The sequence below is a fragment of the Beta vulgaris genome, chromosome 6, assembly GCF_026745355.1.
Source record: "Beta vulgaris subsp. vulgaris cultivar EL10 chromosome 6, EL10.2, whole genome shotgun sequence".
Taxonomy (NCBI): Eukaryota; Viridiplantae; Streptophyta; class Magnoliopsida; order Caryophyllales; family Amaranthaceae; genus Beta; species Beta vulgaris.
The window spans coordinates 58532989-58559733 of record NC_079207.1 but is presented as its reverse complement, the minus strand read 5'-3'; the positions used below and the strand labels follow the sequence as shown (position 1 = coordinate 58559733).

General features: G+C 33.4%; 1 protein-coding gene across 3 annotated transcripts in view; it reads left to right on the top strand.

Annotated features, from left to right (window-relative positions):
- LOC104897151 (cysteine-rich receptor-like protein kinase 8) overlaps positions 1 to 26261 on the top strand; it is a 38661-nt gene extending 12400 nt beyond the window's left edge. For 2 of the 3 annotated variants that reach the window (XM_010683977.4, XM_010683976.4), the window contains 5 exons: positions 1822 to 1943; positions 15764 to 15974; positions 19709 to 19946; positions 25555 to 25705; positions 25801 to 26261. In XM_010683977.4, the coding sequence (XP_010682279.2) occupies positions 1822 to 1943; positions 15764 to 15974; positions 19709 to 19946; positions 25555 to 25705; positions 25801 to 26112 (1034 nt within the window). In that variant the 3' untranslated portion in view covers positions 26113 to 26261. The remainder of the gene's footprint in view (positions 1 to 1821; positions 1944 to 15763; positions 15975 to 19708; positions 19947 to 25554; positions 25706 to 25800) is intronic. The other variant, XM_019250379.3, reaches the window with a different exon arrangement.
- Positions 26262 to 26745: the final 484 nt, after the last annotated feature.

Sequence of the window (26745 nt, the reverse complement as noted above, 5' to 3'; positions counted from 1 at the left end):
CTACTGTGTTAACCTTGGGGAGCGTTCCGGCCAAGATCGATTACCACCGTTGTCGAACCGTAATTGCTTTCAAGTCAGTGGTCTCCTACCACGGCACAGTCTTGAAAGATTTCTCTTCTGCCATTGCGCAATCGGTTTCTAACAAATTTGAATTAACTCCAATTAATTTTAATAAGTTATATATATTATACAAAGCTTTGGTAAGTCATCAATATGTTTAGATAAGAGCCAATTAATATAAATCATAGAAAATTTATAAGATTTATAAGCTAAGTTCCCACACACAATAATAATGTAATAATAGTTATTACTATTATCATTACTAATAGTAAAACAACAAGATATATTAGTTTTTTTTTGTTGACCATCAAAAAGATAATTAACAAATCATCATGTAAGGCTATTGTATTTATAAATTTCATTGTTATTATTAACTAAATAAATATTATTATTTCCCTTAATAATAAAAAATTCATTACAGTTTCAACAATTCTTAATAAGTTATGATAACTTTAGTTGAGTTTTAGACCCTGTTCTTTTCAACTTATTTTAAAGATAAGATAAGATCAGATTAAATCAGATCAAATAAGATAAGATAAGATCAGATTAAATCAGATAAAATAAGATAAGATAAGATCAGATAAAATAAAATAAGATAAAGAAATGTTCAACTTATTTTCACTCATTTTAGAAAAAGATAAGATAAGATAAGATTAGATCACATAAGTTCAGATAAAATAAGATAAAACAAAATAAGTTGAATCAAAGAGAAATTTGAGATAAGGTAGGCAACACAAAATAGTCAAATCATATTCAATTAAACAGTAGACATGAAGGTATTATCATTACCATTATATATTTATTTACTTAACATGCTATAAATATTAGAGTTTTTTGTCAGAAACAACCTTTTAAAAGTGGCATTCTATGACAAACAGCCTTATAATTTTTTTTTTTTTAGAACAACCTTTAAGCTCTATTTTCTTGTCAGATCAAACCTGTCAACCATTTCCCGAAAATGATTGATTTTTCCGGCATTGACTTTCTTAACCCCTCTTCCCTATCTTTTATTGTGTTTTGGAGTTTCATTTCCCTCCATATATAACCTTTTTTCCCTCTCTTCCACACTTAACCACTCTTTTCCAGACCCGAATCCAAACTTTTCCAAAGAAATCCCCTCAATCAAGATCTTTAATTGGTAACTTTAGGATTCTTGATTCCTAAATCTTCTTTGCTGCTATGTTTTATAGTCTCACGTCTCAATTCATAAAATTTATTTAACACAATTAGGGCTTTTCTTTTTAATTAATTATGGCATCTTGCAAACTTAATTTATGGTTTTCAAAATAATATGCATGGTGAATTATGATTTTCAAGAGAGAAATGAACCGTACGAGAAGAGAGAGTAATGAATTACTAGAAAGGGGAGGGGAGATTTAATGTTTCTTACTTGTTGTTGCAGACAATATTAATTATTGTCGAATGAGAGACTTCAATGATGTTCTTTAATGCTAAGGAAGTGTAAGAGAGTAGAAATAGAATAATTTACTTAGGTTTGAAAGAGGGTAGTTCTGTAAGACATAAACTGGAGGGAAAATGAGGAGATTAGGGGATAAAAAAAAGTCAATGTTACGTTGGAAAAATCCAGTTAATGTCGGAAAATGGTTGATTTGACAAGAAAATAGAGTTTAAAGGTTGTTTATCACAAAGACAAATTTATAAGGTTGTTTCTCACAAAATTTTCTAAAAGATTGTTTTTGAAAAAAAAAACTCTAATTATTATTATCATGGAGTGGTCTCATGAAATTTATGTTGCTATAGTGCTTGATGATTTAGCAACTGAGGAATCCTTGATGTTCGAACTGGGTGTACTTGAAGCGGCCACTAATAACTTTTCAGATGATCAAAAGCTTGGGCAAGGCGGATTTGGAGCTGTTTATAAGGTAAATTCATGAATTTTTCTTTTTATATATATATAAAGTGTAAAAAGTATACATGTTTAGTTTTGAAAAAATGCGAAAAAGTCCGTCCCATCCATCTCATTTATACGAAAACTCCTCATCCTTCGTATTTGACATTTTTCTTATTTAATCCTAGATCTCTCTTTCTTTCTCTTTGTAATAGTGTATATTTGCCTCATATCTACACTATCACTATTAGATAATGTCATAGCAATATTTGGTTTCAAACTTTTTTGATGAAACCTCACTCAAAAAAAATTATTTGATGAAAAAAATACTATATAACTACTAATTAAATTGTTTAATTGTTGATTAAACAAAATCAAGATTGAAGCCTTAAGGGATTAGCTGGCTATAAGTCTAATCAGTTTTCTTATAATATCATTATAATTCATGCTTAAGAGTTTTTTTGTAACCTTTGTTCCAAAATAGAGGGTTGTCCATTTATATTTCCAATATTAAAATTTTATCAACTTTTACCATATTATTTCATTAATAAATGACTAAAATGGTTATTACTCAAATCATCTCAGATCTTTGTGTATTTTCAAAATGCAGAGTTTTAAAATTTGTGCTAAGTGTTATAATTATATTAAGTAAAAGTTTAGATGTATCTTGGAGATCCTGTAACGAATAAATGCATCTATTTCCTCCGTCCCAATTTATCAATACTTGTTTCTCATTATGTACAAGAATTAAGGAAATCATTATATGCTTTAATTTGTGGAGTAGTACTTTCATTGAAAAGATAAAGATTTGCATTGGAAATTATAAATATTCAATGTGGCAATAACTTTTCATGTAAAAAGTAAGGATAAATATTAAATGTAAATTAAGTGGCTACAATTTTCCATGTAAATTGAGTTCAAAATAGAAATAAAATTTGTTTGCTAATGATACTTCAGAATAAAGTACAATTTCAAAAATAGAAGCAAGAAGAACATTTTAAGACACCCAATAAAATCGACATTAAAATCGACACTCAAAGAAAACTACCAAAAATACCAAAAATAAATTACAAAAGGAATGTCAACATTAAAATCGACACTACCAAAAATAAATTTACAACACTCACTCACAAATCACTTAAAAAAAGAAACTTTACAAATCACCCATACAATTGAGAAAATCACGTTATAAAAATCACGCAAATCACTCAAATAATCAGGAAACTTTATTAAAAGTTAAAATTAGTATACAAACTAAAACTAGCTAATAACCTAGAACGTCAATACATACAAAAACATTTACAAAAATTTACTTACAAATCACTATTCTCAAGAACCATTCACAATTAATGGTGGGTCATGATAAAAAATAGAGGTGTATTTGTAGTGAAATCAGAATTTAGAAGTTAGACAAGGAAAAAAATTATTTACTTTTTTATATTGTTACTATATATAATGAAACTTTTACATATATTTGGACCTATTTTTTTCTATTATATAATAGCGATTAATTATCAAGGTAAAAAGGTTTATGTAAAATATCTTAGATTAAGTATATTCAAGAAAAGTACAACATATCTCTATTATATAGAAGGGGGAACTATGGTGTCCCCGAATGAAGAGACTATGTTACCCCTTCCCATTCTAAATTACAAATTCACTTAAAATAAAGGGGCTTCAAAAATATCAAAAATAATTATAACAATCACTCACAAGTCAACTAAAATCATAAAATTGCATAATTTACGTTATGCAAATCACTAAAATGAGGAAACTTTACAAAAACTTAAAAATTCACTTACAAACTACAACCTATGAAAAAATTGACTTGAAATCAAAGTGTCTACTTTCTTTACAATTTATGAAGTTTGTACTTAATTCAAAAATCAACTAAAAAATTATAATATTAGAAATCATAATAAATTCAATAAAATTTCTATTTTGTTCATAGAATTTAACTTTGAAAAGTAAAAAAAAAAAAAAAACAAAAAAGAATGGTGAGAGACTTAAGTGACAGAAACTAAACCAATCAAATTTTGCAACTAAAAACAATTATACTTCGTATGTCTAATTAATGTTCAAATTTTGACTCTTATGCTGAAGAAAATCGAGCTTCTTTTTCGAAAAAAAATTCAAGCACGCATCGCGTGCAAAATATTCTAGTATATATATAAGTAAAGGGGGGGGGGGATGGTGTCCCTCAATTAAATGACTATAATACCTTATTTTTTTAATTACATCAATTTTGTTTAAATTTTTAAAATAATAATGGATAGTCAGTCAATCAATATATTTGCCATTTAAAACAACTAAAATTAGAATAAATTAAAAATTAGGTTTAAAAAAAAGAAAGACTAAAAAGTTTGCAAATAAAAAAACAAAGATAATAAATTATCAAAATCTTCCATTAAAAGGAAACATTATCAAAATAAAAAAAAATCAACAATATACTTCCATAATATTATAGTAATGTAAAGAAATGGTCATTTTATTGGATTTATATAATTTCAATTTGTGTAAGTCAATTACATATAGATAAAGGTCAGATCAAGACAATGTACTACATTTGAATTTTAGCTATACTAACAATGATAGGTAAATAAATGTTAGAATTGAATTGTTCACTACTAAAAAGAAAAGCACAAAAAATGTGAAGGTAATCTTTGCAATTATGGAGAACATAACTTTGAATCAAATTTGGGAATTAAAAAAGCAAAAAATAAAGAAAAGAAAGATTCTTTTTTCATTTGATTTCCACAAAGATAAATATATTTGTAATTATGAACTAATTTTCTAATCAAATTAGATAAACTTGACAAAAGAGGTGATTATGCAATAATTTTATGGACATCTTTTTGTACAATGTTGAAAATATTAATTAGAAGTGCATGATTTCTTTAACTACGTTGGTTCCGTTCTATTCAACTTATTTTGCTTATCTGATCAATTGATCTGAACTTATTTCTGCTGAAAATAACTTCTAATAAGTTGAAAAAAACAGAGTCTTTAAGCCCTTATTATGTTCAAGTTATTTTAACTTATTTAACATAAGATAAGATAAACTAAGTTAAGATAAGATAAGATAAATAAGATGTTCTGTTCAATTAAACTTATCTTCACTCATTTCAGAAAAAAAAAATAAGATCAGATCAAATAAGATAAGATAAGATAAGTTGAATCAAACGAATCCTAAGTAGGCAATGAGAAAAAGTTGAATAATTGAAAATCCATTTTGTAATTTGGCATCATTCACATACTTTATTTTGACCAGCATATGAAATTCATACGTAAAGAATAATTTAATCATTTTGTATCTTGTTAGATTCATCTTAGCACTATTTTCAAATGTCAAGTATTTAGAAAATTTACTTTTGTTATTAAAGATACTAATAGTCAAAATTTTCTATTGGTAAGTGTAATAATAAAACTGTGTAGATTAAATAGAAATATTGGTAGTATTATGGAAGGAATAAATATTGTAACTTTAAATTTTGTTTATAGAAATTAAATAGGAATATTGGGAAATATTTTTAAGAGGGTTACATGTGTCCTTTGAGGTGGTTGTTTATTTTATTTTATTTTTGAAAGAGAAATTTCATTAATTGAAGGCCAAACGGCATCTACAATAGGTATTAAAGTAAGACGAGATACAATTAAACAAGACTAAATCAAATTCGTCTTCGAAGAAACTACAATGAACCAGATCAAACAATACAACACAGTCCTCTTGTATTTGCTGAATCAAGCAGCTATTGATGAGGAAGTCTATCATTCTGATATATTTTGGGAAGACCATTCTTGATCGAGTTAGGTTGACCGCATCTGAGATTCCAATACCTTCATGTTGAGTCTCGAACTTCAACGAATGAGAATAATTTCTCATACATAAAAATAAAAGAACCATACTCACAACTCCCATAGGGGAGAAAGAGATTTCCAGAACAGAAACTAAAAACCCCATAACAGGGTTTGAGAAAATCTCATAAAGAGATACTAATTTGTTGAACAAAACAAGAAAATAAATTAAAAACTGTAAATAAAAGGGGAAAAGAGGCTTACCATGGACGAAAACATCCATGACAGCCCCTAATTGATGAAGAAGGGGTAGGAGAGGCTAGGGTTTGAGAGAGAGAAAAAGAGAGGCGAGGCTAGGGTTTTTGAGGTGATTGTTTATAATCACTCATTTCGTTCTCGTTTATTCAACTTGTATTTCCTATTGGAAAATTTCATATTATTCTTTCTATTTCGAATATTCCTATATAAAACCTAAATTTTAGACGTAATTAAATAACCTCATACAAATTTTTTAATTCTAGCTTTGTCTTAGGTTATAGTTGGGTGGGTACCTTTTATTTAATGTTTTCATTGATTCACTCTCTTTCCTCGTCATATTACTTTCTCTCTCTCTATTTTTTCCTTCTGAAAAACTTCTCTCTCTCCTCAATTTCATCAAGCTTTTAACAACTTGTCTATCTTATACCCCCTAATTGTGTTCCTCCCTAATCTACACTAGTGCCTCGCCGGACCGACCGCCGTGTCGCACCTCGCCTCTCACTGCCACTTGCTTGCATAACCCTGCCCCTATTCTTCTCTCGCTCGCTACACTCTTTGGCTCCGTTTGATAAGGCGTAAAACATTTTCCTGAAAAACTATTTTTCTCTATTTTCAATTTTACATTGTTTGGTGTGCAAAAGGGTGTTAAACCATTTTTCATAGGAGTAAAATTGTTCTTCCAATAATGGAAAATCATTTTCCCTTTAAAATGGATGGAAAACCATTTTCCTTCCTTTTTCTTATCTCTCTTGTACACTCCTCTCAGTACCTCCTTACTTTTCCTTTCATTTTCCTTTCTTTTCATCATTTTTCTCACATGAAACCAAACAACGGAAAACTAATTTTGAAATTGTGTTTTCCATTGTGAATTGTTTTCTATGAAAATCATTTTATAGTGAAAATGTTTTACACCCAACCAAACAGAGCCTTTATCTCTCTCGTTTCTTCCTTTTGTCGTTGCACCTACGAGTCAACAAAAGTCGAAACAGAGTAAGTCTATTTTCAAAATCATGAGGATATGGGCCATCTTTTTTCATAAATAGGAGGTTGAAACAATTTAAATCTTATGGCAAGAGGAATCTTGCAAAATCAGAATCAAAGGATTTTTGTCAATTTAATGAATTTTGCTGACCGAAACCAATTAAAACTAACTTTTGTCAACCGAAACTAACGATAGAAGACTCGGAGGATTTTTTATTTACTTTTTGGTTGAAGAATAAATAGAGGAGGAAGAAGACCGTTCGGCACTTTCACAGAAAGTAGAGGAAGGAGAAAGATGTGATTTTCAAGGGTTTTATTGTTTTCTCTCCCTTCAAAGATGTACTGTGATATTTTTTTTTAAGTGTGGAATCTAAGCAAACTTTAAATCTATATAAATATACTAAAATTTTAACCACTAGGCTAAGTCGTATTTAGTATTATTATCATAAAGTATTATATTAATAAATGAAATTTTTTCTTATTACCCGGGGCATAGCCCGGGCCTAATAACTAGTGTTGTATTGATTCCTCGCCTGATTCCAAATCAGAAAGAACAAAAGATTCCGCAAGGAGTATTATATAAATCCAACATGGATATAACAGAATAACTATTTTTTAGGCCCTATGTGTGTTAGAGCGTAAGGAAAATTTTTATTTATTAATATTTTACTTTAAAATATGCTAACGACAAATATTATGATGCGAAATTGAACTCCTCTCACGTGTGTGTTTAGAAGAACCAATAACACAATGCAGCGGAAAACGAACGAACAATGGATATAGACTTTTAGTCGAAAGAAAAGCTCTTAAAACTAAAAGAATTGTTGATAAACACAAACTCAATGAAGAATGGTTTTAGGTAGTATGAACTATAAGCTAAAAGACTCCTCTTAAGCTTCTAATTCGGTTTTAGCTAAGGAAGTGAATCTCCACTCTCAACCTTAACTAAGGGCGGTTTAATCTAGGAAGTGAATCTCCACTCTCTTCTTAGATTAAGGGTTTTAATTAACAAAATAAGTGAATCACTCTCTAATCTTGTTAATTGGTTTGAAATACTTGTAGTTTTACCTCCCAAGTAGTTCGTGCAAAGGATAGAACATAAAACACTCGGTTTTAAGTCTTTAAACACGACGGTTTGTAAACTTTGTTTTTCAACTCAATAATCTCTGATTTTTCATTGATGCTTAAGTTACATAATATAGTACATAAATAAAAACACTTACTACAGCAAAAACTAAGCTAATACATACTAAGGGGATTAAACAAAGCAAAAAACTCCTAAAGATCCCCTAAAGGCTGATGTAGCCTTCTCCTTTGCTTCCCTTGGATGTGAAGCTTCATTTAGAGGTCCAATGGGGTGGTTTCCTTCACTTGAAGACTCCTCCTTTCAAGGGAACTCATCATTGCTGCAGCTCACCTACTTGGACATCCAACTTGGCACAAATACATCCTAAGCTAAGTAATAGAATAACCGAAATACATGGGAAGTGTTACAAAAACTGATTTTAGGAGCTAAGTGTTTAACTATTACAATTAGTGCAAGTAAAGAAGTTTAGGACTAAACTAACACTAATTAAACATAAGCACCTCAAGCACACACCTCCCTAACTCCCTTGGGCAGCTGCTTGCTTCTTCACTTAGTTTCCATCCTTTGTTACTTAGCATGATCAAACTAGCACTAATCTTTAACCCATGAAGCTCTCCTTTGTTGTAATTAAGATTAGTACTTTAATAAAACTTGTAACACTTGATCCTATACCAAGATATAAGCCATATCCAACGGATCTTGTTAGTAGATATAGAATAGGTGATACTACATCTAGAATAAGAATGATCATCTTAGCCATCCTTAATAGTCTTGGTACTCTCCTATATCGTACCATTCTCCCTTTCTTCAAAAGAATTCGACCTCGAATTCTGTTGTTGGAGCTTGAAGGTTGTGCATAGTCTTCCTTGTTCACCTCCATGCTCTTTAGAATTGGTGTTACATCATTTTGTGGTGTTAGGGTGGTGGTAGTTGTTCTATAACAACAACATCCAATAAGACTTCCCTCAAATCAGGATATTCTACCTCCACTCCCTCATTTGTATTTGCATCCAATTCACACACATTTGTATGTTCTTCTTCTTGATCAACACTAACTTCACTTTCTCCTTCTGATTGATGCTTCTCCATTAATAGAGACACCTTCTCCTTGTGAAGTTTTTGTTTCTTATCTTCTTGCATTTGTTCCATTAATAGAGACACCTTTTGAGTAGCTTCTTGCATTCGTACAAAAGCTTCAACTAGTGCATCCATATTAACAACAATACAACTTATAGAAGGTCACAATGAACTACTATGACAATGAATACAAACGAAAGAAAGAAAAAAAATTCTGCCTAGAAACTGCCCAGAATTGGACTATAACTTCGAATTTCAAAACCTAATCAAATCAACTCCAAATTGAATGAAATTTTGTGAGAACGTACATCTATATGTCCCCAACCCTCTACAAAAATTTCACATGAAAACTACAAGACAATTGATTTCAGTTTCAATTTTCGTACAACTGATCCAGATTAATCCGGTTTTGGACCACTTAAGAAAAACGCACTGATTATGCTATCAAATGATCACCAAAAGTTATGAAATTTTACAGACACAAACTAGACATAAAAATAACCACTTTCAAAAAAAGAATCACCCAAAAACACGATCTGAGATGTGAGAACCTCGCGTTCAAAGTTACCTCAAAAATCTGTCTCTTACGGGTTGCTTCTTCTACTTCTTTTTTTTTTTGTTTTCTTCTTCTCCAAGAACGTCTAAGTACCAAGAGGACTTAGATGCCTTAGCTCTGATACCACTTGATGCGAAATTGAACTCCTCTCACGTGTGTGTTTAGAAGAACCAATAACACAATGCAGCGGAAAACGAACGAACAATGGATATAGACTTTTAGTCGAAAGAAAAGCTCTTAAAACTAAAAGAATTGTTTGATAAACACAACTCAATGAAGAATGTGTTTAGGATAGTATGAACTATAAGCTAAAAGACTCCTCTTTAAGCTTCTAATTCGGTTTTAGCTAAGGAAGTGAATCTCCACTCTCAACCTTAACTAAGGGTCGGTTTTAATCTAGGAAGTGAATCTCCACTCTCTTCTTAGATTAAGGGTTTTAATTAACAAAATAAGTGAATCACTCTCTAATCTTGTTAATTGGTTTGAAATACTTGTAGTTTTACCTCCCAAGTAGTTCGTGCAAAGGATAGAACATAAAACACTCGGTTTTAAGTCTTTAAACACGACGGTTTGTAAACTTTGTTTTTCAACTCAATAATCTCTCCTTTTCATTCATGCTTAAGTTACATATATATAGTACATAAATAAAACACTTACTACAGCAAAAACTAAGCTAATACATACTAAGGGGATTAAACAAAGCAAAAAACTCCTAAAGATCCCCTAAAGGCTGATGTAGCCTTCTCCTTTGCTTCCCTTGGATGTGAAGCTTCATTTAGAGGTCCAATGGGGTGGTTTCCTTCACTTGAAGACTCCTCCTTTCAAGGGAACTCATCATTGCTGCAGCTCACCTACTTGGACATCCAACTTGGCACAAATACATCCTAAGCTAAGTAATAGAATAACCGAAATACATGGGAAGTGTTACAAAAACTGATTTTAGGAGCTAAGTGTTTAACTATTACAATTAGTGCAAGTAAAGCAAGTTTAGGACTAAACTAACACTAATTAAACATAAGCACCTCAAGCACACACCTCCCTAACTCCCTTGGGCAGCTGCTTGCTTCTTCACTTAGTTTCTCCTCCTTTGTTACTTAGCATGATCAAACTAGCACTAATCTTTAACCCATGAAGCTCTCCTTTGTTGTAATTAAGATTAGTACTTTAATAAAACTTGTAACACTTGATCCTATACCAAGATATAAGCCATATCCAACGGATCTTGTTAGGTAGAATAGGTGATACTACATCTAGAATAAGAATGATCATGTTAGCCATCCTTAATAGTCTTGGTACTCTCCTATATCGTACCATATTACGACATTAAGTATTATACAATGCAATTTCTATTTTTTAATATGTGGCTTACATGGAGTATACTTTACTTAGGTTGTATTATAATTTGCTCTAATCTGAACTCCTGGATATGTAATTAGATCTCCATAGAACTCGTTCTTTAAAGCTTATTTTTAAAAAAATTAAGAAATGACATGCTTGGTAGCACTCCCTATGCTCTCCATGCTTAGTTGACGCTAGGGGTGTTAACGAGCCGAACTGAGACCGAACATACTCAGGCTCGGCTCGGCTCGAGAATGAATGAGTTCGAGCTCGAGCCGAGCTCGAAACGAACAAAACCAGGCTCGGCTCGGCTCGTGAAATTAAATTTTTAAAAATTGAAAGAATATTTAGCTTAACATTAACCAAGACTTTAGATATAGCCCAATGTTTTGCCAAACTTTTTATAAGTATGGATGTCAGGCTAATTTTCATTAAATAATGCAAGCCCAACCACCATACATTGTACTCCTATCTATACCTCATATATAATACAAGAGGTCCCTTATTATTCTTGTTTTCTCCCCAATGTGGGACTTTTAAAATCACAACAAAGGAACTTACTTAGGCTCTATAGCGAGCAGCGAGAAAAAGAAGAGATGGGTGCTTTAGATTTTTCTATCATGCGCCTTTTATATTTGGAGATGTGAAGTTTTGCTTTTGCCTCACCGATGTGGGACTTATAAACCTTAACTAAATAAGTTCAACATTATGTTTTGTCAAACTCTTTATAAGTATGGATGTTAGGCTAATTTTCATTGAATATGACAAGCCCAACAACCATACATTGTACTTCTATCTATGCATGCCCATATAATACAAAAGACCCCTTGTTACTCTTGCTTCCTCCCCAATGTGGGACTTTCAAAATCCTAACAAAGGGACCCACTTAGGCTCTACAACGGGTACAAGAAGAGATGGGTGTGGTTGTTTTCCACATCATGCACATTTCATGTTTGGAGATGTGAAGTTTTGCTTTTGCCTCACCGATGTGGGACTTATAAAACTTAACTAAATAATTCACAAACACTGTGCATTATTCCTCATATTCCCAATGGGTAGAAGAAAGTTGATAGAATTATATATAGTAATAGAATTAATTTTATGCTAATCCAAGTTTCTAGGCTTTGCATATTTAATGATTGTCCAACATTATAAAATAAGACAAATCAAACAAGAATTATAATGAACTTAAAGGGTAATAAGATTATATAGGAAAAACAAGGTTGGTGTTTACTTTTTCTATCGATGTGGGACAATACTTTTTTACATAAAGCCTATCTAAAACATTTTACGAACATGTTTGCGAACTTTCGAGCCGAACTCTACTAGGCTCAGGCTCGGCTCGCTAAGGCCACGAGCCAATCTCAAACTCAAGTCGAGCCCTCCTGAGCCGAGCTTTGACCGATCTTTGACCGAGCCGAGCTCGAACAGTTTGCGAGCCACCCTGGCTCATTCACACCCTTAGTTGACGCTTTATGCGCTCCAAATATTCTTTTTTTTAAAAACTTATAGATATTAAATATAATTAAAATTTTCAATTTTTGACTTCAAAACTCTATGGAACCTTTGGTATGATCAATGGAAACATAATAGAAAGGATTTGGATAAGAAGGAAAAATGAAAATAATAATTGTTAACTTTAGTAGTTGTTTGGCATTCTTATGGAATGAAAACAATTGAGAGGTTTATGATTGAGGAAGGAAACGTGATTTGTTTTTACTAATTTGATAAGGGTAACAAATAGGGGGATTATGTTTCCTTCTGTAAACGGTATTTGTTACTTAACACTCATACCAAACAATTAGAAATAAAAACGCTTATTTTAATATGTTTCCTACATCAAATTTTATATACCAAGTACCCTCTAAATAGGTAAAATATAAGCGAGAGGATTACGGAAGATAAGGACAAGGAGTGTGTTGCTTTAGACTAGCAATTTTCTGGACTTCCATATTCTTAAGTGGTTGTTTGGTATACAAAATATAATGTATACAATAGAAATTCCTATGATTTTCTTATTTGATTAGTTGTTTAGTTGACATAAATTGAGGAAAACGGAGGCAACAAAAATTCCTGGGAAATTGAAATTCTGGAATTTTTTCAAACCTCCCCTCTGGTCATTCAAAATTCTCATATCAATTCATGAGAATTACAAATTCCTTGGTCTCAACCAAACGTTTCTACTTTCCTAGGAATGACATAATGAAAATAACTTCTCAGGAAATGAAACTTCCCATAGAAGTTTAAGTTTCAATTATTTATTAAAGATATCTATTTTTGGGTTCTTTCAAGAATCGATTTTCAAAAGTAAATCTAGACATCTATATATATATATATATATATATATATTATTATATAAGAGAGAGAGAGAGAGAGAGAGAGAGAGAGAGAGAGAGAGAGAGAGGCAGGATCACATGAGAATGCTCCTTACATGAGAAATGAGATTGAATCTCAACCACACGATTGGTTTAGAATTACAACACTTATTCATTAGAGTTATATCCCTCTAAAAAAATTTGAATTCAAAAAAAAAAATTATATTTTTGAATTTTTTTTTCAAATATTTTATTTTTGGAGTTACATCACTTTTTCATTAGAGTTACATCACTTATACATAAGAGTTATAGCGTGTAAAATTCATTCTCATTTCTCATATAAGTATGCATTTTCATATGAACTCACTTCTATATATATATATATATATATATATATATATATATATATATATTCCCCAAGACAAACAAATATCATGTTGTCACATGTACTCTTCCCTCCCTCACACAATCAAATAAGACATTAAATAATAAAAATGTGTGTTTTAAGACTCGAACCCATAACCTCTCATTTGATATGCTAATGCAATAACCAACTACTCCCTCCGTTTCCTAAAGATCTTCCCTCTTTCCGTTTAAGTGTGTTTTCAAAAGATCTTCCCTCTTTTACTTTATTCCTTATTTGGAATTTTTTTCCCTTTTTACCCTATCATGTCCCTATCATATGGTCCACTATTACATTATTAATTCAATTTACTCCGTTTCTCTCTCCTACTTAATCCCTTTTTATTTGTTTATTTATCTTAACCCATTTCTCTCTCCTACTTTATCCATCCCACACAAATAGATCCTCCTTGGTATTTGTAGGAATAATAACAAGTAGGGATGGCAATGGGTTGGATCCATTTATAGAGTCTGGATTCAGATCCGCCACGCCTGGAAAATTAGGACACGGATCCAAATACAGCGGATCCCACGGATCTGGGTCCCAAATGGATCCAAAACGGATCTGTTTGTTTTTACATTATTTTGCCTACTTTACCACAAATTCACCCACAAATTCGCCACAAAATTAAGAAACTTAACCATAAATTCGCCATAAAATTAAGCAATAAACCACAAATTCAACAACAGTAAGGAAAATTCAATTAAGCTAATTCAATAACAAACTAACATAATATCTAACAAAAATTTGAAACTTCGAAAACGTGGATGAACAAAATTCAGTAACAAAACGTGAAAGTTAGGGTGTTGGCCCTAATGGCCATTGTGGCTGGTGGTCTTGTGTTCTTCGATGGTTTTCCTGAGTCGTGACGAGACCGCGGGTGGCAGCTAGTGGCGTGGATGGTGGCTGCTCGCTGGTGGTCGAGAGAGCGAGATTGCGAGAGAGAGAATCTGACTGGTGGTCGAACTTCGGAGAGAGCATGGCCGGATGGTGGGCTTTCGATGTTCGCCGGTAGGTGTTGGGTGTTGGCCGGTGGGTTTTGGGGGTTCGATGGTGGAGTCTGGAGAAAAGGGTCACCGTGGGAATTAGGGTTTTAGGGAGAGAAAGAAGAGTGTTTGTGAAAATGCTATACGTGTATTGTCTTTAAATGGCCTTAGAGTTGGACGGCCCAGCCCAGCTTCTTTTTTTAAAAACGGATCTGCGAATCAGGGCCCGGATGTTGAGTCAGATCCAGATTCAGATACGTAATTTGGTGGCAGGACCCAGATTCGACCCGGATGCAACGGGTCTGAGATTTTAGGACCCAGATCCGAAAAAACGGATCCGGGCCGGGTCCGGGATCCATTGCCATCCCTAGTAACAAGGAAGATCTTTAGGAAACGGAGGGAGTACACTACAATGCTCATTTTGGTATTTGTCGGGGGAAAAATCATTTAAAGACAAATATTTATGTTTTTGAAGACTTCAAATGCATATAAGTAAATAATTCGAGGGGTATGGCCCGAGACAAGAACTAGTTTATATCTAAAAATTTATATCCATCTCCATTCCTATCTCCCTAGTATGGTTATCATCATGTGTATTACTCCTTTCTTCTCATAATATAATACTTTTTTTTTTTACGGGAACTAATGTATGCGGACATGAAATGATAATTAAATAATATTGTGGAAAAAAAAAACTAGTTTTAGGTGAGAGGATAGAGAATAATGGGTGAAAAATCATTATATATGTGACTAATTCAACACTTGGGTTGAATTAGTCAAGAAAAACTAATTTAAATGAGAAAATAAATGATGGTGGCATGGTTTTCTTAGGCAAATCATGAAAAATGTAGAATTAAAAAAGAAACAAAATCAATATTTTAAAATACTTAATAAAAAATTTACAATCACTATATTATGGGACGCATGAAGTAAGTAATATTTTTTTTTAGATTTTAGGTGAATGTAACACTTTTTTAAAAATTACATTGATTGTTTTTACTTTAAACATTATTAATTAGTTTCGTTTATACTTGTAATTGATTGTCTTTGTACCTTAGGGAACTCTGCCAAACGGACAAGAAATAGCAGTTAAAAGATTATCAAAGATCTCTAGCCAAGGAGTGGAAGAATTTAAGAATGAGGTTGTATTGATAGCCAATCTCCAACATAGAAATCTCGTCAGGTTGTTGGGCTTTTGCTTAGCAGGGAAGGAGAAATTATTAGTATACGAATTTATTCCCAACAAAAGCCTCAACTACTTTTTATTCGGTATGTTCCTTCATCCACTGGTAGCCTTTTATTCTTGATTTTTTAATGTTAGATTTTAATTGCTTACTGTACCCTAGAGTTTCAAAATATGTTTTTAACTAGTACTCAAAGTCTCAAACTTCTTCCCCGTCAAAAACAAAAAAAAGTCTCAAGATTCTTGAAATTGCATTGTGCTCCCCTAAAATTTATTTGCAACAAAAATTACCATACGTCATTAGTGATGAGATGACCAATGGAATGTGACTTTTTTAGCTATCCACTGGTAGTGACTAGTGAGACTATCAAACCAGGAACCCTTATTGATACATATGACCAGTAGTCCCACATTGAAAATGATGAAAGAAAAAAACTATGGTTTTTTCACCAAATGTCTCGGAGTTTTCACGAAATTCACCGGGCATCCTTGTATTTTTGAAAATACACTTGATATCCCTCAGTTTGAACCTAATAGACCCAAATACTCTTAATGACTAACGGCGTTAACTGTCGTTAGTCATTAACTCTAATTAAACCCTAATTAGCCATAGTTAACCTAACTAAACCCTAATTTTTAACCTTACCCTAACCCCTAACCCCTAACCCTCCCCCACCCTCCCGGCAGCCCTCTCTCGCCACCCCTTCCCCCACCGTTTTAGTAGCCCCCCTCCCCTACCCCAGCCACCCCCTCTCCTACCGCCCCCTCCCACCACCGCCCAGCAGCCCCCCAACCTTGCGCATCCTCTGCCTGTCTCCCACCCCCACGCAGATTTCCCCACCCTTCTTCCACCCCACTCGATTTTCGTACCCTCCTCCCCAACCCTAGTCGATTTCAGCACCCAAACCCCCACCCCCGTAGATGAACAACCCAGAAGCCCACACGCAATCCCAGAAGTCGATGGGGGTGGGAGGTTTGCGAACGAAAATCGATTGGGGTGGGGGGAGGGTGCGAAAATCAACGGGGGTGGGGGAGGGGTGGGGAAAACACCGAGGGTGCTTCGGGAGGTGGGGAAAACACCGGGGGTGCTGGGGTGGGGGAGGGGCAGGGGCTGCGGGAGGTTAGGGAGGGGGGCTCCTGGGCGGTGGTAGAAGGGGTGGGGGCTGCTGGGAGGGTGGGGGAGGGGGTGGTGAGAGAGGGTTAGGGTTAGGGATTAGAATTAGGGTTAGGATTAGGGGATAATTAGGGTTTAAAGTAGAAAATTAGGATTATTAATGACTAACGACAGTTAATGCCATTAGTCACTAAGGATATTTGAGTGTATTATGTTAAAACTGAGGGATACCAGGTGTATTTTCAAAAGTTACGAGGATACTCGGGGAATTTCGTGAAAACTCGAGAGCATTTGGTGATAAAACCGAAAAAACTATTTTAAAAGCTAGACGAACTACTCCTTCAATATGGTGTAAAATTCTTTCTAGTTGTAAGTGATCCAAACCCGCTTTCACACTTATGAGTATCTAATCTCTTTTTTTAGTTTTTATCATCAAAATAAAACTAGAGCCATATTTTGTTCTTCCGTAGTTATAAGTTATAACAATGTCTTTAGGCCAACTCCATTTACAACGTTAATGAAGTAACTTCGAGTTCTCAATGTATTTGGGCCACATTTTTTCCAATGTTATTTTACTTAATAAATGTTTTTACAATATAATTATAAAGTAGAAAAAATTCCGTAGTCATAAAACTGTATGACAATGTTATAACAAGAATATTAAGATAAGCCACATTTCTATAAAATGTTCACAAAATTTTTTTCCATAGTTATAAGCCACATTTTGCCAGCTCCATTTACAATGTGATTAAGTAAAAGAATTCCATAGTTATAACAATATTACAACTTATTAAGAACTCGAAATTGCTTTATTAACATTTGTTAAGTGCCTAACCGGATCAGTTTATGTCTTTGGGCCAGCTCCCCTTATTGTCTCACTCCTCTCCAATCACTTAACTGATCCGCCTGATCAAAATGACCCAACAAAACTGTATGATTTATCGTTTCTAGTTTGTTGCTTTGGAACTTGTTTTTGTAAAGTTTCTAGTGGCATTTTTAGAAAAACCTTTGTATTTTTTTGTTGTTTGCTGGAAGGTTATAAGTCTTTTTCTTCTTAACCCAACAAAACTTATCCGGCTTTTTTGGTGAAAAACGGACCGGTTACTCATTAAATGATGTGGTGTAACTAATCTGGTGTAAATGATTCGATTTTCATCAAAAATCGGATCTTTTACCCATTAACAAATCAGATTTTGGTGAAAACTCATCCAATTTTTGTCAACGGCTTGATCCCAACTAATTCGAGTCAATATCGAATCAGCTAACGCAAATTGACTGGATTAGTTGGACTTTCTTCTACTAGAATTAAAGATTTTGAAGCGTTGGATCCTTAACGATAAGAGAACCTAAACTTTAGTTCCTTAATGATAACTAGATCATAACTATGTGTATGTATTAATAATTATTGTATTTTTATACGCGCGGTTATATTTGAACATATTTGATTGAATGTAGGGTCATCTTGCACAATTTAGTGGCCCTGTATGAAATTAAATTATGAGGCCCTACTAGATAAAAACGATGATGTCATACATATCATACTTAAGCCAAATTTTCATTAACTAATAAAAGTTGTTTTTTTAAAACAAATTCAACGGTTTCAACTTATACCACATACAAATTCTAATTGAAAAGTCAACATATATTACATTCATATTACAAGACACTCAAAACCAATCAAACCAGCAACGTGTCACCTAAAAAACAACAACACCAACAAATTATAATTTAAAAAAACTCAACAACACCTCCAACAATTCAAAATAATTCAAAATGACCGTAAAAAGAACATCATCTAACTATTTAAAAAAACATTTTATGCCACATTATGTGTATAAATTGCAAACACCGAAAAAGGTGTATAATTGGACATTAATTAAGATACAAAATTGGAGAAGAACTAAGAAGTTGACTTACAAAATTGAAGAATGTGACAATAATTCCAATTTATTTCTTCCTTCACGTACTTTGTTCCTGTAGAAGAGGATCATGATTGCTTCTTCCTCCACTTTCTTGTAGAAGGGAATCATGCATGCTTCTTCCTCCACTTTATTATTCTCTATCACCATCTTCTTACTTCACTAGTCCCCTTTTTGTTATTGTGAAGTGCAGGATTTTGGGTTCAAGTTCAATTGAATTAGAAAAGGAATATGAAAGTTTCAATCAAACTCAAAAGAGGCTATTTTTTCTCTTTGGAAAGTAGGGGTTAGAGATTTAGTGCTGTAATTGGAAAATTAAAAATTTTGGGAGTCTTAGAACAGGAAGACGGAGGAACCGAGGAGTTAGAGTTCTGGGGAATCGGAAGAAATCACGTGTGAGAATGTGAGATTACAATAATTAATTTTTTTTTAACATTGGGCAAACAAAACACAATTGGACCCTTATATTTTGGGGGCATATGGAGTTGCTCACCAGGGCCTTAGCCGGGCTTGATTAAATGAGCTAGAAAACCAAAAAAACTCATTATCAACAAAACTCATTAATGAAGTAGACATGAGTAATAAACTAACCAAACACGACTTAACCTGGATTTAATCAGTAATTCGTAAACCATAAGTCAAGCCCAAACAAATTATCGATCTCAACTGATAGGTTCAAATCAATAAACTAAACCTAAAAAAGATTGTACTCGCCTCAACTTGGTTAATTTTGTCTGCTAGCAATAAACCATATATGAAACATTATATTATGAGATACATATCGTAGATGCAGGAAAACAAGGAGAACTAAATTGGCCTAAGCGCTACGACATTATAAGAGGCGTTGCTAGGGGATTGCTTTATCTTCATGAAGACTCTCGCCCAAGAATCATCCACCGTGACCTTAAATCAGGAAATATTTTGCTTGATGCATATATGAATCCAAAAATCTCAGATTTTGGTTTGGCGAGGATTTTTAAGGTTGAACAAACGGAGGACGACACTAGCAAAGTTGTCGGAACTTAGTAAGTTCTACTTCTTCTTTTTTCCTTATATCGTTTCTTATTGTACATCAGTGTGAATTTCCAATCCTTTCGTTTTTAAATTTTCCAATCATGTAACATATGTTATATAATAAACTTAGAATTTCTTGTAGCAGTAAGTATATGGCCAAATTGTCTGACACTTAAGTCTTGAGCTAACAGTCAGATGGCTAAGTCATCAAACTGATCGACGTCATAACTTTTACGCCCAAAACTGGCAAAACAGCAACTATTAGAGAACTTTAATTATTGAACAAAAATTCATAATTTCCTAGAAATCATGACAATTAGAGAATCATAATTATTAACCAAAAATCCTGCATGACTATTTACCTAGAACCATAACTATTAACTTGAAACCGTGATCTCCATTGAATTGAAATGGCATGCTTTTCGGTTAATAGCTATAAAGACAAAAAGTAGCTGAAGAGAGAGAAAATATCCAGAGAGAGATAAAGTAGTACAAAAAGAGGACAATCTCCACCACTATAATACACCCCAACACCACAACTAACACCGCACCACTTAATCGTTTAGCTACCGGAGAACTAATAGTGATAGTTGTCAATGTTGTATCTCATCCTCCATCCTCTCTCTAGAATACTTGCTCATTCACACTCATTTTCCTTCATTTTTAAATGGTAATTTCAAAGCTAGAAGGTGGTAAGATTCTTTTGCTTGATCATGAAAGGGGAGGAAAATGAGAGATAGAGAAAAAGAAGAGTAGAGGAGCAAAGCATGAATTGTGCATTAGGGTGCACAATGATCATTGTGCACTCGAAAGAATATACTCTCTCTATTTTTTTTTATCTTTCTCACTTTCATGTGCACATCTCCCAATGCACATCTTTGAACTTAAATATCTTTCATTATATATTAGTAAAAATTATAACGATTGAATATTAATAATGTACTAATTGAGACGAATCAAACAAGACCCCACATAACTATATTTTTTCTTATAAATTGAAAAAAAATTGAAAAGATTCTCTCTAAGTATGAATAGTGTCAAGATTCTAAGTGAAAACGATAAAAAAAAAAAGATGGAGTACCATTTATATAAAAAAATATATATTGATATGCAATGAGAAATTCAAAGACTTCAACAACGTCTAGGACGTTACTAAGGTGAAAAAATCCATTCCATCAATCAGATGAAGAAATATTAGATGATGAAAATGAAGAGTTGAATATATTTCACCAGTCCGAAAGTGAATCATCAGTATCATATATTGTTCGACGAAGTCATCATCCCCATCACCATGAGAAACAATTTGGAATAAAAATTTTAATTCCAAATTTTGGAGGAGGTATTCATCCAGATAAGTTTATCTCCACAATGTGGAGCGTGTCTTTGATTTCAAAGACATTTATGATAATCAAAAGGTTTAGTTGGTTGCTATATATTAAATTTAAAAAGCATTCAGCCACCTGGTGGGAGAATTTAAAAAGCCAACGAAAACGAGAAGGCCAATATGTTTCTCACGTTTCATCACCTGGAACAAAGAAACAAATTTGTGGCGGAGTATGCTGCTGAATTTGAAGAGAGACTCCTACTGGTGTATCTGTGATGCGTGATATTTAACTTTGTATTGACTTTGTTCCTAGTGCACTTATTCCAAATAAAGCTGCGTGTCGAAGGAGTCCGAAAGAGCATGAAGAGCTTTAGAGGCAAGTAATTGAGCTCATGCAAAAGGGTTTGGTATGTGAAAGTATAAGTCCATGTGCAGTTCTAGCACTTCTTGTTTCAAAGAAAGATGGATCGTGGCGAATGTGCAATTACAGTCATGTTGTCAATCAGATCACTATTAAGTAACACTTTTATATCCCTCGATTTGATGCCATAATAGATCAAATGCATGATGTTATGGTATTTTCCAAGATTGATCTACGAAGTGGTTATCATGATATTCGAATGCGACCTGGAGATGAATGGAATACCGCTTTTAAATCCAGAGATGTATTATATGAATGGATGGTCATTCCATTTGGTCTCTATAATGCTCCTGCCACCTTCATGTGACTCACGAATAAGGTATTCCATCCTTTCATTGGCAAGTTTGTTGTCGTTTATTTTTGATGACATAATTATATATAGTTGGAATAATTCTGAAGAGCACTTTAGAGCATTTGCAACAACTTTTTCAAGTTCTTCATGAACAAAAGTTGCATGCTAACTTGATTTCTTGACCGACAAAGATGTCTTCCTTGGATTTATTGTCTCAAGTAATGGAATTGAGATGGATCCTAGCAAGGTTGAAGTTGTCACTAGCTGGCCAAGCCCTCAATCATTACATGATTTTCGCAGTTTGCATGGGCTAGCATCTTATTGTCGACGATTTGTCAAGAATTTCAGCATCATTACTGCGCTAATCATAGAGGTATTAAAGAAAGAGAAGTTTGAGTGAATCCCATCAGCCCAACGAAGTTTTGAGGAGCTCAAGAAAACAGTCACAAGAGCACCAATCTAACCTTGCCAGACTTTGAGAAGCTCTTTAAAGTAGATTGTGATGCTTTAAGATTTGGTATAAGGGCAATTCTTAGTCAAGAAGGTCTACCAATTGCTTTGTTCTGTGAGAAACTCAATGAGTCAAGGCTTAAGTACTCAACTTAAGAAAAAGAATTTTATGCAATCGTACGAGCCTTGGATCATTAGAGCCATTACTTGCTCCTAAGGAGTTTGTGCTGTCCTCTGATCATGTCACCTAAGTATATTCATAGTCAACAAAAACACCAACGTCGTCATGCAAAGTGGAGTGAGTTTCTATCCCTTTTTCACTTTGTTCTGAAGCGTAAATCGGGAACACAAAACAATTTTGCTGATGCTTTAAGTAGATGGCATGCTTTGCTTTCCACTCTTCAAATTAAGGTCACTAGTTTTGAGGTTCTTAAAGATTTTATATGATGACAATGAGCACTTTGGAGAGCTTTGGAAAAAGTATGTTGAAGGTTCTCGTTGTTAGTTTCATCGACAAGATGGATACTTATTCAAGGGAAATCAATTGTATTTACCTAGGTGTTCATTGCGTGAGATGATACTTAATATGTATCATGCTGGTGGTCTTGCTGGACCTTTTGGTCGAGACAAGAGATTGAGCATCGTTGCAGAAAACTTCTATTGGCCACAGATCATCTGAGATAATCATCGATATGTTACGAGATGTACGTCATCCATTTCATATTGCGAAGGCTCGTGGTCAAAAAACTGGTCTTTACGCGCCATGCTAGTGCCTGATGCTCCATGGGAAGATGCTAGCATAGATTGTGTTGTTGGATGACCTCGTACCCAATGAAACAAATGGAATTTCAAATGGTAGATCGATTTTAAAAAATGGCTCACTTTGTTCTATGCAACAAGACTAATGATGCCACACAAATTGCTAATGCTCTTTATTTCTGTTGTACGTTTACATGGAATTTCAAAGACCATCACATCAGATCGAGATGTCAAGTTCTTGGAATTGGGAACTAAGCTACAATTTAGCTTTACAACACATCCTCAAGCTGATGATTAAACTGAAGCAGTCAACAAGACACTTGGAAACATGTTGAGAAGTCTTGTTAATAAGAATCTCCGACAATGGGACGTGATGCTACCTCAAGCTGAATTCGCCTATAATTGCTCCCCTAGTCAAGCTACTGGTGAAAGTCCTTTCAAAACCGTATATGGTAAGGATCCAACTATACCGGTTGATATAGCTCCGTTACCTTCCCCTCACCACATTAGTAGTGACGTTGATGAATGAGCTAAAGAGGTTAAGAGTTTACACGAGAAAGTTGGAGCCCAAATCCTAAGGCAAAATCAATGTTATTAATCGCAAGAGAATAAATTTTGCAAAGTAGCTGGTAAGGAAGGCGATTTTGTTTGGATTCACATGAGATTGGAAAGGTTTCCAAAAGTACCACATGATAAGATGAAATCTAGAGCTGATGGACCGTCCAAGGTGTTAGAACGGTTTGAAGAAAATACATAAAAGATTGAGCTTCCAGGGGAATATAATATTTCCCAACCTTCAATGTTGCAGATTTGTCTCCATATTATGAAGATGAGGAAGAGAAAAGACTTGAGGTCGAGTCTTCTTCAATAGGGGGAGTTTGAAAATGAAGAACACCACATTCGACAAATTAGCACATCCTTATGTTTGATATGGTAGAAAATTGCTTTTCGTAGCACAACTATGTTCACTTTGTACTTCCCCTATCATATTATGAATTAATCATGTAGTTGTAATAGTAATTGAACTAAGGCTATAAATAGTCATGGATGTAAACAACGTAAGGCAAGTTGTTTTGTATCAAAAATCATCAAACACATTGAGTGTTGTTTAGGTTGAGTGTAATCTTCCTACCCCTTGGTGTGTTCAGGATCCAAAAAAATTTCTCTATTAATTTCTAATGGTGTTTCTATATCTAGAAATTGTAGAGCTGTTTTATCAAAGTTGCCAACCGGTGTGGTGTTTTGGTTAACTTTATCCTACCCCTACCTAGTACGGTGTCACAATATTTTCTTAAAATCATGTACTCTTAAAATATTAAAATTATGTCGTAGCAGAGGGTCAGGAAGAGGTACCAGATGGATGTTGACAAGATGAGAAATATGGTTCAATGGTTGGGACTATATGATGAGAAAGAGAGATGAAAATGGTGGGAGGCGAGAAAATAATGGATCATAACTAAGAATGGATCATGTACATACATAGTAATGTGAGGCATAATCGCATAATGGACTTGGGCCAGACTTGTCTAATGTAAAGCTTAACATTAAGCCGTTTTTCTTTTGCAAGAAGTTGTGTTCTCGTGTTTAATAATTTCATGTTTATCTTGAAAATTGACAATTGAAAACAAGGAAATTACTTGTTTTTGTTTCCATATTTTATACTTATTTTAGAAATTTGAAAATTGGATAAAATTATGGTGAACCAAGCCTGACCTATAAGTTTTATCTTTGTTTCTGAAAAGATAAATCAGGAACGTGCTCTTACGTTTACAAACTATTCAACTCAAAAATGATTTTCCTTCCAATTGGACATAACTTATTCTTCCATAGATGGCTCTTAGATGCTCCTTCTCGTTATCATGTTATTCCTTTATTTTTCAAGACGTAGTTTTGGAAGATAAGTTGTCATTATTTGACTATCAATTTCAATTCTATTGAAAAGGTAGATGTGATAGTAGTTAATAGGGTTTGTTAATTGTTATATTTAGAGACGAGAGAGAGAGTGGCGTGACATGCTTGGAAGTATAAAGATCTAAATGATTGTGGGTCATGTTCGAAAAATAGAAGTAGCAAGAGTACTATGGGATAAGTGGACTAGTAGAGTATAATATCTTGTCATGGTAAAATGTGCTGATAATAAGAGTAGATCTTTTAGTTTATAAAATGGGTTATTCTCTTCTTTTCTCCAATGTAGAACAATTCACACATAGGTACAAATGAATTTCTAGTGACCATCATATTTGACATTTCATACATGTGAAACTTTTTGTATTTTTTACTTTTCAACACAAATTAAACTCTATATAAATAAGGTATGTCTTTAATGTTTATTGTATTATTTTAGTTTTCATAATTATTTTCAATGCACTACAGTGGTTACATGGCTCCAGAATACGCCATGTATGGACAATTTTCGGTAAAATCAGATGTATACAGTTTTGGCGTGTTAGTTTTGGAGATTGTAAGCGGCAAGAAGATTAGTGCAAGATTCCACCCAACTGAAAACGGAGACTTATTGAGTCATGTGAGTATATAAGCTACTCAGTTATGCTGAATCCTTCATATAAATAAATATCTATGCAAATCCAATTTACTCCTATATGACATGAATGCTCTTAGGCCTGGAAAAGTTTGACGGAAGAAAAACCCTTGGAATTCATGGACTCGACGTTGAAAGATTCATACTCGGTTGCTGAAGTCTTGAAATGCATTCAGATAGGATTATGGTGTGCACAAGAGAACACAGATAATAGACCAACCATGTCAACAGTTGTGCATATGCTCAACACAGACTCTTCTACCAAAACAATACCAACGCCTCAATGTCCTCGATCCTTCTATACTGATAGTACAGAATCATCTCTTGTGTCAGGGTTGGGTCCGAAATCAACGACAACAACGAGCACAAATGATTCAATAATGTCAGTGTAATAGATGTACCATTAACAATACTCCCTCTCTTTTTTCGTTTGTTGTTGCTGTATCTATTATTGAGAAATTTCAATATGTTGTTCTTAATTTGAATCTTTCTATACATAGTGTAATTTATAAATTAAATTTCTCATTAGTTTTAAGTTGCAGTAAGTGTATTCACACTATTGATTAGTCATTTTTTACTTTTTTTTACCACCTAAGACTTTTGTCTCAATGGTGGCCTGATATAAAGTAACTCAAGGACAATAAATGTGTTCACTCTAGTTTATAATCATTTTTTACTCTTTTATCCTTCAATCTTTTGTGTCATTGATTGTTTTACATAGAATAACTCAAAGGGCTAGAATCTATATTTTTAGTTAATTTAATTTTATTTAAAGTTGTGGAATCTTACCTATCGTTTGAGTTACATTGGTTTTCCGGTTCCAAATAGGAACAACTAAAGAAAACGGAGGAGTATCTACTAGTATATGAGTTAATCTATACAAATATATTAAAAAGTGTTCCTAAGTAAGTTTGTGTGTCACGTGGCACTCTCCTCTAATGCTTTAAGGCAAATGCTTTATTTCCAAGTTAAATCGTCAATTAAGTAATAATGTTGTTTAGTTATAAGGTATTGAGCACGTACCC